Source organism: Dromiciops gliroides, chromosome 3, assembly GCF_019393635.1.
Source record: "Dromiciops gliroides isolate mDroGli1 chromosome 3, mDroGli1.pri, whole genome shotgun sequence".
NCBI classification, from domain to species: domain Eukaryota; kingdom Metazoa; phylum Chordata; class Mammalia; order Microbiotheria; family Microbiotheriidae; genus Dromiciops; species Dromiciops gliroides.
Window position 1 is genome coordinate 89,482,298 of NC_057863.1, and position 17,073 is coordinate 89,499,370.

General features: G+C 37.2%; 1 protein-coding gene across 4 annotated transcripts in view; it reads right to left on the bottom strand.

The window, feature by feature from the left end:
• Positions 1–17,073, bottom strand: part of CASP10 (caspase 10) — a 41,811-nt gene that overhangs the window by 14,995 nt on the left and 9,743 nt on the right. For all 4 annotated transcript variants that reach the window (XM_043997213.1, XM_043997212.1, XM_043997214.1 and 1 more), the window contains 3 exons: positions 12,290–12,646; positions 10,523–10,616; positions 9,565–9,700 (listed from right to left, as the gene is read on the bottom strand). In XM_043997213.1, coding sequence (XP_043853148.1) covers positions 9,565–9,700; positions 10,523–10,616; positions 12,290–12,603 — 544 coding nt within the window. In that variant the 5' untranslated portion in view covers positions 12,604–12,646. The remainder of the gene's footprint in view (positions 1–9,564; positions 9,701–10,522; positions 10,617–12,289; positions 12,647–17,073) is intronic.

Sequence of the window (17,073 nt, forward strand, 5' to 3'; positions counted from 1 at the left end):
AAGCACTATATAAATACCTTGTGATTGTAGTTCAGTTGTTTTGCTTGTGTCCAACTCTTCGTGACCCCATTTGTAGTTTTCTTGGCAAAGATATTAGAGTGGTTTGCCATTCCTTCTCCAGTTCATTTTACAGATGAGGAATTGAGGCAAACAGGGTTGAATAATTTGCCCAGGGTCACATAGTTAGTAAGTGTCTGAGGCCAGATTTGAACTAAGTAAGATGAATCTTGCTGACTCTAGGCCCAGAACTCCATTGCCTGCACCACCATGCCCTACTAGTTATTATTATTATTTTAATCACTTAACAAGAACTTAACTTAGGGTATACTATACTTCATATAAAGTTATATAATTAAGAATAGTTTGGGGTTTTTTTTCTATACAGGAAACTCCAGGCTCTTCACAGCCATAAACTCAAGCATCTTTAAAATATAGCAACCACTCCACACCCAGGTGCCAAGTATGCCCCTTTTATCACAACCAGCATTAGAAGCATACACCACTATCACAAATTTGTGCCTGCAGGAAGAGCAGCATAAAATACATTTGATAGCTTCCTGTTAAATTACACTACCTGGGGGCAGCTAGGTGGTGCAGTGGATAGAGCACCAGCCCTGGAGTCAGGAGTACCTGAGTTCAAATCCAGCCTCAGACACTTAACACGTACTAGCTGTGTGACCCTGGGCAAGTCACTTAACCCCCATTGCCTCACTAAAAGAAAATTAAATTACACTACCTAATTATTTTTCTAGTAATAAATAGGTGCTAAATTCAATTATTTCTACATATTTTAAAGGATTATAGGTATTGTCTGCAACCCAGGACAAAACCCTGATGACTCAGTCCCCTTAATAGATTTGACCATTATGACAAGTCAGACAAGCATTCAAATAGATATGGGACCCTAGAAGTCAAAATATAGTCTTGTCTTTCTACTCAAATGAGAAGCCAGCTCTTTCTGAGTCTGTACTTATGCCTTATCAAACAAACAAACAAACAAAAAATCAGTGAGGAAAGGGATGGGGAGGAGGGCAAAGAGAGGGAAGGGGAAAATGAAAAGGGGGGAGATAGAGAAGGCAGAATTGTAGGAAACAGGACATCAAGCTCCTCTCTACGAAATTTCTCAAAAAACACCTAGAGGGCAGCTAGGTGGAGCAATGGATAAAGCACCGGCCCTGGATTCAGGAAGACCTGAGTTCAAATTTGGCCTCAGACACTTGACACTTACTAGCTGTGGGACCCTGGTCAAGTCACTTAACCCTCATTGCCCCACCCCAAAAAACAAAACAAAACAAAAAAACACCCAGAAAATGTACCAGCCTGAATCCTGATGGGAAAATCCAGAAAACCTTTGTCCTGTTCAGGTCAGCATAGGGAGTCAGACAAGGAGATCTTCAGACACTGAAGATGAGTGGGATCAGGTTGACTCAGGAGCACACAGGCCCAGGGAGAGGTTATACACCATGAAGAGGTCTAACATCCAAACTGGACCTCTACCAGTTCCATTCTGGGGCTCAGTTTTAAGAACCCTGGTCCTGGAGTTAGGAAGATCTGAGTTTAAAATATAATCTAAGGGGTGGCTAGGTGGCTCAGTGGATAGAGCACTGGCCCTGGAGTCAGGAGTACCTGAGTTCAAATCCGGCCTCAGACACTTAACACTTACTAGCTGTGTGACCCTGGGCAAGTCACTTAACCTCAACTGCTTCACTAAAAACAAAAACAAAAAAACAAAAAACAAAACAAAAAAATAAAATATAATCTAAGACACTTACTAGTTATGTGACCCTGGGCAAGTCACTCAACCCCGATTGCCTCCAGAAAAGAAAAAGAAAACCCCATGGACAGTATGGCATGTGGGGTCATGAAGAGTTGTTCACTATGGAACAACAACAACCCAGTTTAAGTCATAATTCCAGAACAGACTGAGAAGGAGACCTAACTAACCATGGGGATGGAGGATGAGAGGGAGGGGTCACATGACATTCTGGCTAGGGAGATGCTAGGCTGTGGATGGAGAAAGGAGGAAATGCAGAAGCTAGAAGCCACAGCAGTAGTGTGACTCAGACCTCAGGCTCAAAGCGGGGTTTCATTTGCAGCATCTAGACAGACCCGCCTGCAGCAGTATAACCAGAGCAGGAATCCCAGACCAAAGGGGAGTCTGCCATCTGCCCCTCTGAAGCAACAGGGCTTTTCAGCTGACTGATGGGGCAGTCAAGCAGCAACCTAATGTTGCTCGGAGCTAAACCTAGGTAAGGAGCTTGCAGAGATCAGACCAAGGGGACGACAGTCAGACATTGTCAAGGATCAGAACATTTGGGGAACACCAAAAGCTTTCAAGTCACCAGCCTGTCCCTTAAATCCTGAATAATCCTTAAGAAAGCAGTAATAAGACTAAGAAGACTAACATCCCCACCAGAGGTGCCACAGAGCCCAACCCTGACGTCAAGTCCAAAATCAGGAAATAAGGTGGAAGAATGAGTAAACAAATAAAGAACCCTACCATAATCTTCATTGCTAGCATGTATATAGTGCCGACTGTGTTCCAGGAACTGTGCTATCTCAACTGTTCTTCACAACAACCGTGGGAAGTAGTTGCTATTATTATCTCCATTTTACATTTGAGAAAACTGAGGCAAATAAAGGTTAACTTACTTTCCCGAGGTCACACAAGCTAGTAGGTATCTGAGGTCAAATTTGAACTCAGGTCTTTCTAACACAAAGCCCAATGCTCTATCCACTGAGCCACTTTGCTGTCCTCCAAAAAGGGCTATTAATAATATCAGGGAAGCTTAAGACACAAATCCAGAAAAAGAGAATGATGACAAAATATCTACAGGTTACAAGCAAAGCCTCACAAACTCAGCTAGTATGCCTGGAAGAGATGAAACAATGGTTTAAAAAAAGAATTTTTAAATGTTTTTATAAACAGAATGAGAGTGCTTAAGGGTAAAGTTAGGAAGAAAATGAGAGTTATGAGAGAAAGAACTGGAAAGCTCTTAGCAAGAAGTACAAAGAACTGGAAAGCTCATAGCAAGAAGTACAAAACCTTAATCAAGTAGCAAACTCCCTGAAAATGTGAATGGACCAAACAGAAGCCAACCACTCCATGAAGCAACAAGAAATATTAAAAGAAATTAAAAACACTGACCAGATCGAAGAAAATTAAGGTATCTCATGGCAAAAATTACTTAGAAAACAGATCAAAGAGAAAGAAATGTAAGAATCATTGGACTATCTGAACACTGAGACCAGGGAAAAAAAGCCTAGACATCTTATTTTAAGAAATCTTTTTTTTTTTTTTTTTGTGGGACAATGGGAGTTAAGTGACTTGCCCAGGGTCACACAGCTAGCAAGTGTCAAGTGACTGAGGCCGGATTTGAACTCAGGTCCTCCTGAATCCAGGGCCCTGTGTTTTATCCCCTGTGCCACCTAGCTGCCCCTTATTTTAAGAAATCTTAAAAGAAAACTGCGGGGCAGCTAGGTGGTGCAGTGGGTAGAGCACCGGCCCTGGATTCAGGAGTACCTGAGTTCGAATCCAACCTCAGACACTTAACACTTGCTAGCTGTGTGACCCTGGGCAAGTCACTTAACCCCAATTGCCTCACTAAAAAGAAAAAAAAAAGAAAAAAAAAAAAGAAAACTGCCCAAATCCCTTAGACCCAAAAGACAAATAGTGGAAATAGAAAGAATCCACTGGTCACTTCCTGAAAGAAATCCCAAATGAAAACCCCCAGCAGCAATAGTATTGGCCAAAATCAAGAATTTCCAGGTCAAATCAAAACACTGCAAGAGACAAAAAGAAAGAATTCAAGTACTGAGTAGTCACAGTCAAGATCACGCAAGATTTAGTGGCCACCATTATAAAGAAATGGAGAGCAGAGCCAAGATGGCTAAGGACAGGCAGTGACTCCTCAGAGCTCTCCCTCACATTTCTCCAAATCCCTTCAAATAATGCCATAAGACAATTCCTGGAGCAGCAGAACCCACAAAAGGACAGGGTGAAATTATTTTCCAGTCAAAGACAGCTTAAAAAGGTTGGCAGGAGGGGTCTGATTTGCCAGAATATGAGTGGAACCCAACCCTGAGGTCGTGCCAACACAGATTCGGCCCCAAGCAGGCTGCACCAGAGAAAGAGACCTCAGAGCCTCTGAATCAGCTGCAGCACCAGCATTTTCTGGAACTAAGCTCACAGTCTGATGAGAGGGCTGAGTGGCTGGCCAGAAGAAGATTACAGGGGTCTCTGCTGGCACTGAGGCAGAACTTGGTTGTTTTACCCCTGCTGGGAGCCAGGAATCAGCCTTGAGTGGTGGTGGCCCAGGTAGGAGAGAGGCACAGGCTGGCCAGAGCTATCAACCCAGCAAAACGAAAACTTTGTTTTCTGGGTGAAGAGCAAGTAGGCCTGGGGTTATTTACAGACTAGAGCACAGGCCAGGTGAGTGAAGAACCTCCCACTCCTTAAATCATACCACCTTGGACCTCCTGGAGCTTCAGACAATGCAGCCTGGAAGCAGTGCCCCACTTTAAGAAGGAGTTAAAAATTAAGAAATAGGCAAGCAAAATAAGAAGACAGAGAAAGATGCAGACCATAGAAAGTTTCTTTGGTGACAAGGAAGATAGAGGTACACCCTCAGAAGAGGATAGCAATGTCAGGGCTCCTACATCCAAAGCTTCCAAGAATAATATGAATTGGTCTCAGGCCATAGAAGTGCTCAAAAAGGACTGTGAAGATAAAGTAAAAGAGGTGGAGGAAAAAATGAGAGTGATGCAGGAAAGTCATGAAAAAAAAGTCAACAGCTTGAAAAGCCAAATGGAAAAGCTTTCTGAGGAAAATAATCACCTAAGAATTAGGATTGAAAAAATGGAAGCTAATGACTTTATGAGAAACCAAGACACAATAAAGCAAATCCAAATGAATAAAAAAATAGAGGGCAATGTGAAATATCTCTTTGGAAAAACAGCTGACCTAGAAAATAGATCCAAGAGAAAATTATTGGACTACCTGAAAACTATGATCAAAACAAGATCTTAGACATCATCTTCCAAGAGATTATAAGGGAAAATTGCCCTGATATTCTAGAAACAGAAGGTAAAATAGAAATGAAAGAATCCACTTATCACCTCCTGAAAGAGATCCCAAAATGAAAACTTCCAGGAATTTTATAGCCAAATTCCAGAGCTCCCAGGTCAAGGAGAAAATATTGCAAGCAGCCAGAAAGAAACAATTCAAGTACTGTGGAGCCATAGTCAGGATAGCACAAGATCTAGCAGCTTCTATATTAAAGGATCAGAGGGCATGGAATATGATATTCCAGAGGGCAAAGGAATTGGGATTAAAACCAAGAATCACCTACCTAGCAAAACTGTATAATCTTTCAGAGGAATAAATGAAACTTCAATGAAAAAGAGGACTTTCAGGTATTTGTGATGAAAAGAACTGAGCTAAATAGAAAATTTGATTTTCAAATACAAGACCCTAGAGAAGCATAAAAAGGTAAACAGGAAAAAGAAATCAAGAGGGATGTTATAAAGTTAAACTGTTTACATTTCTACATGGGAAGATGATACTTCTAACTCATTTTTTTTTTGCAGGGCAATGAGGGTTAAGTGACTTGCCCAGGGTCACACAGCTAGTAAGTGTCAAGTGTCTGAGGCCGGATCTGAACCCAGGCACTCCTGAATCCAGGACCAGTGCTTTACCACTGCTCCATCTAGCTGCCCCGATACTTCTAACTCATAAAAAGTTTCTCAGTATTAGAGCAGATGATAAGAAGAAATTTAGACAGAGAAAACAGGTGGGAATTGATTATGAAAGGATGATATCTGTAAAGCATTTATTTTTTGTTTGTCTTTTTTTTTTGTGGGGTGGTCGGGGTTGGGTGGCATTCCCAGGGTCACACAGTGCATGAGTGTCTTGTGTCTGAGGCCGAATTTGGGCTTGGGTCTTCCTGAGTCCAGGGTGGGTGCTCTGTCTATTGTGTAACCTAGCTGCCCCATGATGACATCTTTAGGGTAAAATTTAGGGGTAAGGGGATTGCACTGGGGGAGGGGGAATGGGAGAGGTAAAATGGGGCAAAATCCCACATGAAAGAAGCAGGAAAGGACTTATGGAGTAGGGGGAGAGATGGGGGAGGAGTGGGGCAGTGAATGAGCCTTACACTCATCAGAACTGGCTCAAAGATCTTATTCATTAGAGTATACTCAAGGAGGGAATACACACTCAATTGAGTGGAATAATCTATCTAATCCTGCAGGAAAGTAGGAGGGGAAGGGGATAAGGAGGGAGGAGTGAAAGAAGGGAGGACAGATTGGGGGAGGGGACAGTCAGAAACAAAACACTTTTGAGGAGGGATAGGGTGAAAGAAGATAGAAAATAGAGTAAATATCATGGGGGAGGGAATAGGATGGAGTGAAATAGTTAATAATAGTAACTGTGAAAAAATTTTTGAAGCAGAGGCGAGAGTAATGTAAAATGATGATTGATTGATGATGATTGAATGAAGATGAGAATTGATTGATGATGAGGATTAATAATGAGGATTTATTGATGAGGAGGATGGGTTGATGGTGATGAAGATTGAGTGGTGATGATTGATGATGATTATAAAACATGGTATTTACTTTGATGGTCTATTGTGAAGAAAATTCTTTGTCAGGTATATGGTACTATATAAATGTTATCTATTACTGTTGTTGCAATAATCAACCTCATGGGTTTATTGTAAGGAAATCTCTCTTTAAAGTACTACATAAATGTAGTTTACAATAAAAAAATTATGAGCAGGATACTATCAGAAAAACCTGGAAAGACCTACATGAGCTGATGCAATGTGAAATGTACTATATACAAAATAAAAGCAATATTGTAAGATGATCTGCTGTGAATGACTTGGTTTTTTTTAGCAATGCAATAATTCAAGACAACTCTGAAGGTCTTATGAAAAATGCAGTTCATCTATAGAGAGAGAACTGATGGTGTCTGAATATAGATTGAAGCATAATTTTTTTGTTAGTTCCTTTATCTGAAGTTTTGTTTTCATCTTTCTTTCACAACCTGGTTAATATGGAAATGTTTTGCATGACTGCTCATGTATAGCTCATGTATAGCTTATATTGAATTGCTTGAGTTCTTGGTGGGGGAAAGGGAGGGAGGAAGAGAATTTGGAACACAAAGTTTTAAAACGATGTCAAAATTTGTATTTATATGTAATTTGAGAAAAATAAAATTCTAAATTAGAAAAAAATAAAGAAATGGAGAGCTTGGAATATGGATGTTCTTGGAATGTGATATTAATCTCACCTTTAATTCTGAGGATTTCCAATATAATATTTAAGTGGGGATTTCTTGGGGAGCGGGACAATAGGGGTTAAGTGACTTGCCCAGGGTCACACAGCTAGTAAGTGTCAAGTGTCTGAGGCCGGATTTGAACTCAGGTACTCCTGAATCCAGGGCTGGTGCTTTATCCACTGTGCTACCTAGCCGCCCCTAATTGGGGATTTTTAATTTTTTAATTTTAGTTTTTTAAATTGCATACCCAAATAATTAGTCTGTTCTTTCTCTATTTTATTGATATAAGCATTTAAAAATACAAATTTTCCTCTAATCACTGCTTTTGCATAGGTTTTGATATGTTGTTTTATTATTGTCATTCTCTTTAATGAAATTGTTGATTGTTTCTATGATTTGTTCTTTAACCCACTCATTCTTTAATATTAGGTTGTTTACTCTCCAATTAGTTTTTAATTTAGGTTTCCTTTGTCCTTTAGTAAATATAATTTTATTACATTATGATATGAAAAAATAATTTTCATATTTGTGCTTTTAATTATAAAATTTTATGTACTAACATATGGTCAATCTCTGTAAAGGTACCTTGAACCACTGAGGAAAAGGTGTGTTCCTTTCTATTCCCATTCAATTTTCTCCACATATCTATCATATCTAGTTTTTCTAAAATTCTATTCACTTCTTTAATGTCTTACTTATTTTTTGGCTAGATGAGTTCTGAGAGGAGAGGATTAAAGTCCCCTACTTTTATAGCACCACTATCTATCACCACCTATAATTCATTTAACTTTTCTTTAAAAAATTTAGATGCTATAATATTTGGTCCATATAGGTTCAGTGTTGATATTGCTTCATTGTCTATGGTACCTTTGACCAAAATGTAGTTACCCAGTTTATCTCTTTTAATTAAATCTATTTTAGCCATAACTTTGTCTGAGATAATAATTGCTACCCATCTTTTTTGCATCAGCTAAAACATAATAAATTCCATTGCCAACCCTCCATTTTAAACGTGTGTATTTCTCATTCTTAAATGTGTTTCTTGTAAACAACATATTGTTGGATTCTGATTTTTAACCCATTCTGCTATCCATTTCTCTTTTATGGGTGAGTTTATTACATTCATATTCAAAATTACAATGACTATTTGTGAATTCCTTTGACTTTATTTATACTCACTGCTTTTTATTTATAAATAAAACTAGGAGTTGGTTTATGAAAAAAATTAATAATACAGATAAATAATTGGTTAATTTTATAGAGAATAAAATCAAATCACTAATATCAAAAATGAAAAGGCATATAAACTACTAGTGAAGATGAAATTAGAGCAATTTATAAGGAGTTATTTTGCCCAAATAGATGCCAATAAATTTGACAATTTAAGTGAAATGGAAGAATGCTTTTTTAAAAATTAAAACTGCCTATATTAACAGAAGAAAAAATAGAACATTGAAATAGTCAGGAAAAGAAATTGAACAGGCCATAAATGATCTTCCTAAAAAGAAAAGCACAAGGACTAGATGGCTTTACAAGTGAATTCTATCAAACATTTAAAGATCAACTAATTCCAATATTAAATAATTTGGAATAATTGGTAAAGGAGGGATTATACCAAACTCTTTTTACAAAACAAATATGATACTGATACCTAAATTAGGAAGAATAAAAACAGAGAAAGGAAAATGTAGACCAATTTCATTAATGAACATGGATGTAAAAATCCTAAATAAAATACTAGCTAAAAGATTTCAACAATTAAATCACAATGAGTATGCATTATGATCAAGTAGGATTTATACCAGGAATGCAGAGATGGTTTAACATAAGGAAAACTATTAACATTATTTATTACATCAATAATAAGAGTTCCAAAAATCATATGATTATATCAATAGACGCAGAAAAAAGATTTTGATAAAGTTCAATAATTATTTCTACAAAAACACTTTGAAAGTATTGGTATAAATAGATTTTTCCTCAAATTGAGAAAGAGCATTTATCTAAAACTATCAGCAAGCATTATTGGTAATGGGGATAAACTAGAAGCTTTCCCAGTAAGACCAGCTATGAAACAAAGATGCCCACCGTCACCAATATTATTCAATATTGTATGAGAAATTCTGGCAACAGCAATAAGAGAAGTTCTGTGACCTTCTAAATACAAAAGTCTTGGTTGCCAGGTTACCTACAATGCAGCATAAAATATAAGCCACAACACTGCTCACTACTTAGATTACACCCATGGTCTGCTACAAGCTCAAATGTAGGTGACTTACTTTCCTCGTGTTTGTATTGGTTGATCCTTTTTATGAGATTTTTTGACACAGACTCACATATAGTCACCAGCATGTCCAGATTATTTTCACTTAAAAGTTCTTGTTTCTCCATATGTTTCAAAAGACTTAAAAAGGACTGAAAGAGAATCAACATTAGTATATGGACTTACATCATGGTCTGTCTTTATCTTGGCTATTTTGGTCACAAACATGTGGGGAAAGGGATGGGGAAGTGGTGTGCAACCATGATAAGAATGTTTTTTTTTATTACTAATATGGCAATGTTTTACATAATCACACATGTATAACCCATATTTGATTGCTTACTGCCTCAGGGACAGAGGAGGTGAGGGAGGGAAAGAAGGATAAAATTTAGAACTCAAAACTATAAATAAAAATGTTTATTATTTTTTAAAAAGATAAATTTAAAAGCATCTTATGTAATTTGTATTAAATGTTATGAAGGCAAAGGGATATGACTTATAGTTGTTAAGCAATAAATGACATTTTAAAAGAATTTTTTTAGTTAAACTCCCCAGGTGCACTATTAGGCAAACAGGACAGAAGAATGGGAGAGTATAGCAGGAGGCAAGCAGAAGGTTGAAGCAGTAGAGACCATAGCAAGTGTTAACACAATCAGGAAAGCTGTGCAGCTCAGCTGAGTGAATGCTACTGTCTTTGCCCCTCTGACACCATACATAGGCAACAGATAAAAACAAGGAAAGCCAAAATCTCTAGGCTGGTTTTATTTTTTTTAGACTGGCTTATACCTTTACATTGCTGTTTGCAGAGCAAGTTCTTTTTTGTTTTGGTTTGGTTTGTTTTGTTTTTGAAAGAGGGAAAGAGAAGAAGAGAGCAGGTGAAAAGCTTTTATAGTGGAGTCCCATCAAAAGGCAATCTACAGAAGCAGAAACAGAAATGGTAAAGAGTTAGGAAAATAGCAATTTTCCCCACTCACCGTTAATGTCTTTGGGATATCCTTATGAACGAGGAATTTTATATTCTTAAACTCTTCATTAGTGATTTCCTCAGATAGGTTGTAAAGCATGATTCTGTGACATAAATTTGATGCCATTAGTAATGACTACTTTGCAGTCATAATGGTTTGGTTTTGTTCAATCAATTTTCAGTTGTATCCAACTCTTTGTGACCCTATTTGGGTTTGGGGTTTTTTTGGCAAAGATACTGGAGTGGTTTGCCATTTCCTTCTCCAACTTATTTTGCAGATGAGGAAAATGAGGCAGAGTTAAGTGACTTGCCCAAGGTCACACAGCTAGTAAGTGTCTGAAGCTAGATTTGACTGTAGGAAGATGAATCTTCTTGAGTCCCATTTGACAATGTACCCAAATGACAATAAATGTTTGTTTATTTTACTTTCAAAATTCTAGTGTAGATTACTGAGGTTCTTTAAATCCAGAGAGTTGATGCATGAACTAAGCACACAACAATTCCTGTTTAAACTTTTGTCATAATTAAAATCCTCCAGTTTGGTGGTTTGGGCAAATATGAGGGGCTGGGATACATCACTTTCCCTGGCGTATACATTAAGGTACTATTTAAAATGAGGTTTGCTGGGGCGGCTAGGTGGTGCAGTGGATAAAGCACCATCCCTGGATTCAGGAGTACCTGAGTTCAAATCCAGCCTCAGCCACTTAACACATACTAGTTGTGTGACCCTGGGCAAGTCACTTAACCCCAATTGCCTCAATCAATCAATCAATAATTAAATGAGGTTTGCTGAGGGATGTTCTAAGGCGGGCTGCCCTTCATTTTCCCCAATGTCATCTGGATTTAGCTGTCAAAGAATGTATAAAAAGGAGCAGCTAGGTGGCGCAGTGGAGAAAGCACCGGCCCTGGATTGAGGAGGACCTGAGTTCAAATACAGCCTCAGACACTTGATACATACTAGCCGTGTGACCCTGGGCAAGTCACTTAACCCCCATTGCTCCCCTTCCCCCCCAAAAAAAAAGAATGTGTGAGAGCCTGTCAAAGTAGACAGGATACATGGATGATTCCCTCCCTCTCCTACTAACAAGGCTTTTTTCCTCTCTTTCGATTATGCTTTAGGTATTTCTTATTCCCCCTCCAAATTCAAATTCAAAAGATATAGAAATATCAGTCAGCAGTGTAGAGAATAAATCTACTAACAGTGAAGAAAGGCTAGGATACCTGTTTAAGGATGGAGAGTCCATTAAGTCAATCAATCAATTACGTCCAATTTACTTAAAGTGACAAGATGTTTTGTCATGATACTTTCATTGAATAAAACAACCAGTCAATAAGAAGTTTGAACCAAGTGCGAACAAAGTCTAAACATCTTTACTTAGCCAATCAGTCATAGGCTTTTTTTTTTCCTTTTCTTTTCTTTTCTTTTATTTGAGTGGGGCAATGAGGGTTAAGTGACTTGCCCAGGATCACACAGCTAGTAAGTGTCAAGTGTCTGAGGCACTCAGACTCAGGACCTCCTGAATCCAGGGCCAGTGCTTTATCCACTGTGCCACCTAGCTGCCCCAGTCATAGGCTTTTATCCAAACTTTATAAATCATTATTTTGAAATGTTGGACCTCTAATTTCAGTACCCTGGGACAAAGTCTCTATTATCTTGCCCTAGTTGTAGCTCTGTGAATGTTTTCTGGAAAGGATAAGAGCTAAAAACCCAAGGTGAATGGAAATGTAAAAAGAAATGTAATTTCCCTCAAATTAGCCCAAGTTGCAGATACTTTACCTATATGGAGAGATTTTCCTTTTGGTAGAAAGTTCATTAAGTACTTGTTCCTTTGTGTAGTCAATTTTGGGTAGTAAATAATGCTGCTTAATTAGGAAGAGGAGTTCGGCCAGTAGGAAACAATCTTCTTCATTCAACAAACTTTCTTTCATCAACCTCTCAAATAATTGATGAGCTGACTCTATATGCTGGAGGTTCTTAGGTGAGATCAAGTCACTACAAAGAAATATAAGGGCCTCTATATCTTCACGCTCCAGTTTTTCATCAATAGAGAGAAGCTTCTGGTGAAACTTGACATTATTGTCATCCTCCATATTCAGGCCAGATCTTGGCACTTATGGGCAAAATGATGACCTTCTAAAAGAACAAAAACAAAGATTCTCCCATGTAAAACTTGTTCATCTCTCAGGAGAGATTAAATGCAGAGGAACCCAAGGTTGACTGAATATTCTATTTTCCAGAATTAGCAGAATTATCAAAATTACCTTGCGTGTGTGTATATATATATATATATATATATATATATATATATATATATATATATATATATATATATATATATATATATATATATATATATATATATAAACACACACACATTTTATATTCTTTGTCTCACCCAATAAAATGTTTTTTGTAGGTAAAAATGGATTCATCTTTGTCTGTATATCCCCAACACCTAGCACATAGTAGATACTTACTAAATATTTGTTCGATTCTGGTATGTTATTTGGTTATTCTTTAAAAATTCAATAAACAAAATAAAGGTCCAGTGATTTTAAAAAACAAATAAATTGCTAGCTTCCCTTTCTCTCCATTCAGGTTACATCTCATATACTTTTCTCTCCTTGCCCACCAAAGAAGGAGGAGACCCTATGAGATTTCCCCATCTTCACCAAAACATTAAACATATCCTAGTAGCCTACTATGTGGTAAAAGCTCTATGTTACATGCTAAGGAAGATATTGTTGGGAAATAAGACTCACATAACACAATTTCTCTATAACTTAGTAAAAGATGGCCTTCAAGGGTTACCAAGGCTGAAAACGTTTATAGTTGAGGAAATTGTGGTAAACAGAGCTAAGTGACTCATCCAAGGTCACACAGCTAGTCAGTATCTGATGCTGGATTTTAACTCAGGTCTTCCTGACTCTAGGCTCAGTGCCCCATCCACTGTACCACTTAGCTGCATGAACATGCTACATTGGGGAAATGCATGATATTTCCTCTACTGTCTCCTGTAGCACCCTTCCACTCTCTATCTATGATATAAACATGGTATTGATACCTAAACCAAAGAGAAAAATAAATCAGGGAAAGAAAATTACATACCAGTAAGCCCAATGAATAATGACCTAAAAATGTTAAGTAAAATGTTAGCAAGTAGACCATAGCAACAAAGTAGAAAAATTATACACTATGATTAGGTTGAGTTTATTATAGGAACAGAGTGTTGGTTCAACATAAGAAAAACAATATATATATATATATATATATATATATATATATATATATATAATTTTTTTTTTAGTGAGGCAATTGGGGTTAAGTGACTTGCCCAGGGTCACACAGCTAGTAAGTGTTAAGTGTCTGAGGCCAGATTTGAACCCAGGTATTCCTGACTCCAGGGCCTGTGCTCTATCCACTGCACCACCTAGCTGCCCCAACAATAAATATTTTTTAAAGTTAATATAAAACTTTTAAAACTATGTGATTATATCAATTGATATTGAGAAGGCCTTTGACAAAATCCAGCACTTATTTCTATTAAAAATTCTACAAACCATATTAGTAAATGGACTTTTTTTTAATATGGTAAACTATTGAAAAAGAAGAGCTAGCATTGTGCATAATGGAGAAAAGTTAGCCTTTCCAATAAGATAAGATAACATTGGCACCATTACTATTTAACATAGAACTAGAAGTGCTGTCTGTAGCCATAAGACAAGAAGAGAAATTGAGGAAATAAGCATAGGCAAAGGGGAAGCAACATTATCACCTTTTACAGATGAAATGATGATTTACTTAGAAAACCCTAAAGAGTCAGACAAAAATGAATTGCAACAATAATTTCAACAATGTTGCAGGATATAAAATAAATTCACATAAATCATCAGCATTCCTATATGTTTACAACAAAACTTAGGAGGAAGGACTAGAAAGAGAAATTCCATTTAAAATAATGTATCTACCAAGATCCAACTATAAAACTCTTTTTTGCAGAAATAAAGGCAGACCTAACTAATTGGAAAAATATCAATTGCTCATGAGTAGGCCAAGTTAATGTGATAAAAATAATACTATCTCCATTGATTCATAGTTACAATTCTATACCAATCAAACTACCAAAGGAATATTTTATAGAGATAGAAAAAATAACAATGAACTTCATCTGGAGAAAAAAATTAAGAATCTCAAGGGTAATAATGAAAAAAAAAAGTGGGAAGGAAGGAGGTCCATCAAAACCAGATCTCAAACTGTACAACAAGGCAGTATACTCCTTTCTCTCCCATTACTGCCACCTCTCTAGTGCAGGCCCTCATCACCTTATGCCTCAATTATTGAAATAGCCTGTCGGTGGATCTGCCTGCCTCAAGTTTTTCCCCATTCCAATCCATTCTTCATGTGCCACTAAAAGTGATTTTTCTGAAACCCAGGTCCAATCGTGTCACCCATCCCCTCTCAATCAACTCCAGTGGCTTCCTATTTCCTCCAGGAGCAAATACAAAATGCTCTGTTAGGCGCTCTTCACAACCTAGCCTCCCCTTACCATTCCAGTTTTCTTATACTTTAATTCTCAACACATACTTCTCAATCCAGTGACACTGGCTTCCTGGTTGTTCAACCTACATGACAAGCTATTTCTTGACTCCAAACATTTCCAGTGGCTGTCCCCTATACCTGCAATGCCATCCCTCTTCCACTCTGACTACTGACTTCCTTGGCTTCCATTAAGTTCCAGCTAAAATCCCACCTTCTACAGGAAACCTTCCCTTATCTCTCCTAATTACAATGCTTTCTCTCTTCAAATTATTTTCTTGGGTTTTTTGTATATAAATTCCTTTATATATATTTACTTGCATATTGTCTCCTCATTAGATTGTGAGCTCCTTGAGGGCAGGGACTGTCTTTTGCCTCTTTTTGTATCCCCAGTGTTCCGACCAGTGCCTGGCATGTAATAGGTGCTTAATAAATATTGATTGATTGATTAAAGACATTTGGAACTGGACAAAAAAATAAAGAGATGAATCAGTGGAACAGATTAAGTAAAAAAAACATTCAGAAGTAAGTGAATCTAATATCCTAGCATTTGATAAACCCAAGTATTTTGGTAACTGATGGAAGGACTCACTATTTGACAAAAACAGCTGGGAAAACTGGACAGCAATCTGGCAGAAATTAGATTTAGAGCAATACTTCACACCATGCATCAAGATAAATTCCAAATGGTGTAAAAGATGATATCAAAAACAAATTAGGGAAGCAAAGAAATTATTTTTCAGATCTATAGACAGGGAAGTGTTCATGACTAAACAAGCAATGGGGAGAATTACACAAGATAAAATGAACAATTATGGTTATATTCTAAAAGTTTTTGCACAGACAAATCTAATATATTTGAATTAGAAGAGAAAGAAACAAATGGGGAAAGGCCTTTGTAGCTAATTCCTTTGATAAAGATCTCATAGGTAAGCTATACTATTTATAAGCACATATAACATAAATAAATTTATATGTAGATTTTAATATTATTATATTATATTTTACAAAATACATATAATATATTCATAAATATTTATAGTGTAAATAGAATCCTGGATCTGGAGTCAGTAAGACTTAAGTTAAAATCTAGCTTCAAACACTTAGTGAGTGACCCTAGGCAAGTCACCTTAACCTCTGCCTATCTCAATTTCCTCATCTGTAAAATAGGGATAATATCACCTACCTCCTAGGGTTATTGTGAATCATGATTATTAGAGACATGCAAAGTAAGCGACTCAGAGGTCCTACCTCAAACCTTTTAGACCAACAAAGATGAGAAAAGAGTAAAATGAAAAGTAGAAGGGCTGTGCAAAAGCAGATATGTCAGTGCACTGCTGGTGGAACTGTGAATTGATCTAGCCATTCTGGAAAGGAATTTGGAATTGCAGTATGCCCAAAACTTTGCTGAACTATATACAAAGGGTATGTATAGTTTAGCAAAGTTTTGGGCAAAATGGTCCATTTCAGTGGAAATTGGAAAGACCTCTATGAACTCTTGTAGAGTGAAAGGAGCAGAATTATGAGAACAATTTATACAAGGACAACATTGTAGAGGAAAAACAACTCTGAGACACCTTTTCTAATTCTGATCAGTATAATGTGAGATTTTCCCTAACCCTTAGATATAAGTGATTTAACTGTGGTAGTAATCAGTATTATAGACTACAAATGGTGATTTACTTAATTTTGAGTCTTCTCTAGTCTCTTAGGTTAATAATAATATAATACAGAGCATAGATATTATGTAACCTGTTCTTGATGTATATTCTTTAGTTGACTTCTTATAAACTTTTTCTTAATTGATGTCCCCCTCCATTGTGGTTCCAAGGTACATTGTGGTTAACCACAAGGCTAAAAATAGTATCCTCTAAGCTGGAGTAGCCAATCAGCATTGAGAACCCTAAACATAACCCTGTTTGGTTGACTGACTTGACCAAATCCCTGACTTGGCTGTCTGCTGAGCAAAACTTTGCCCATGTCCCTGTCCTGTCCCTGTCCCCACAAACCATGTGGATAACCTT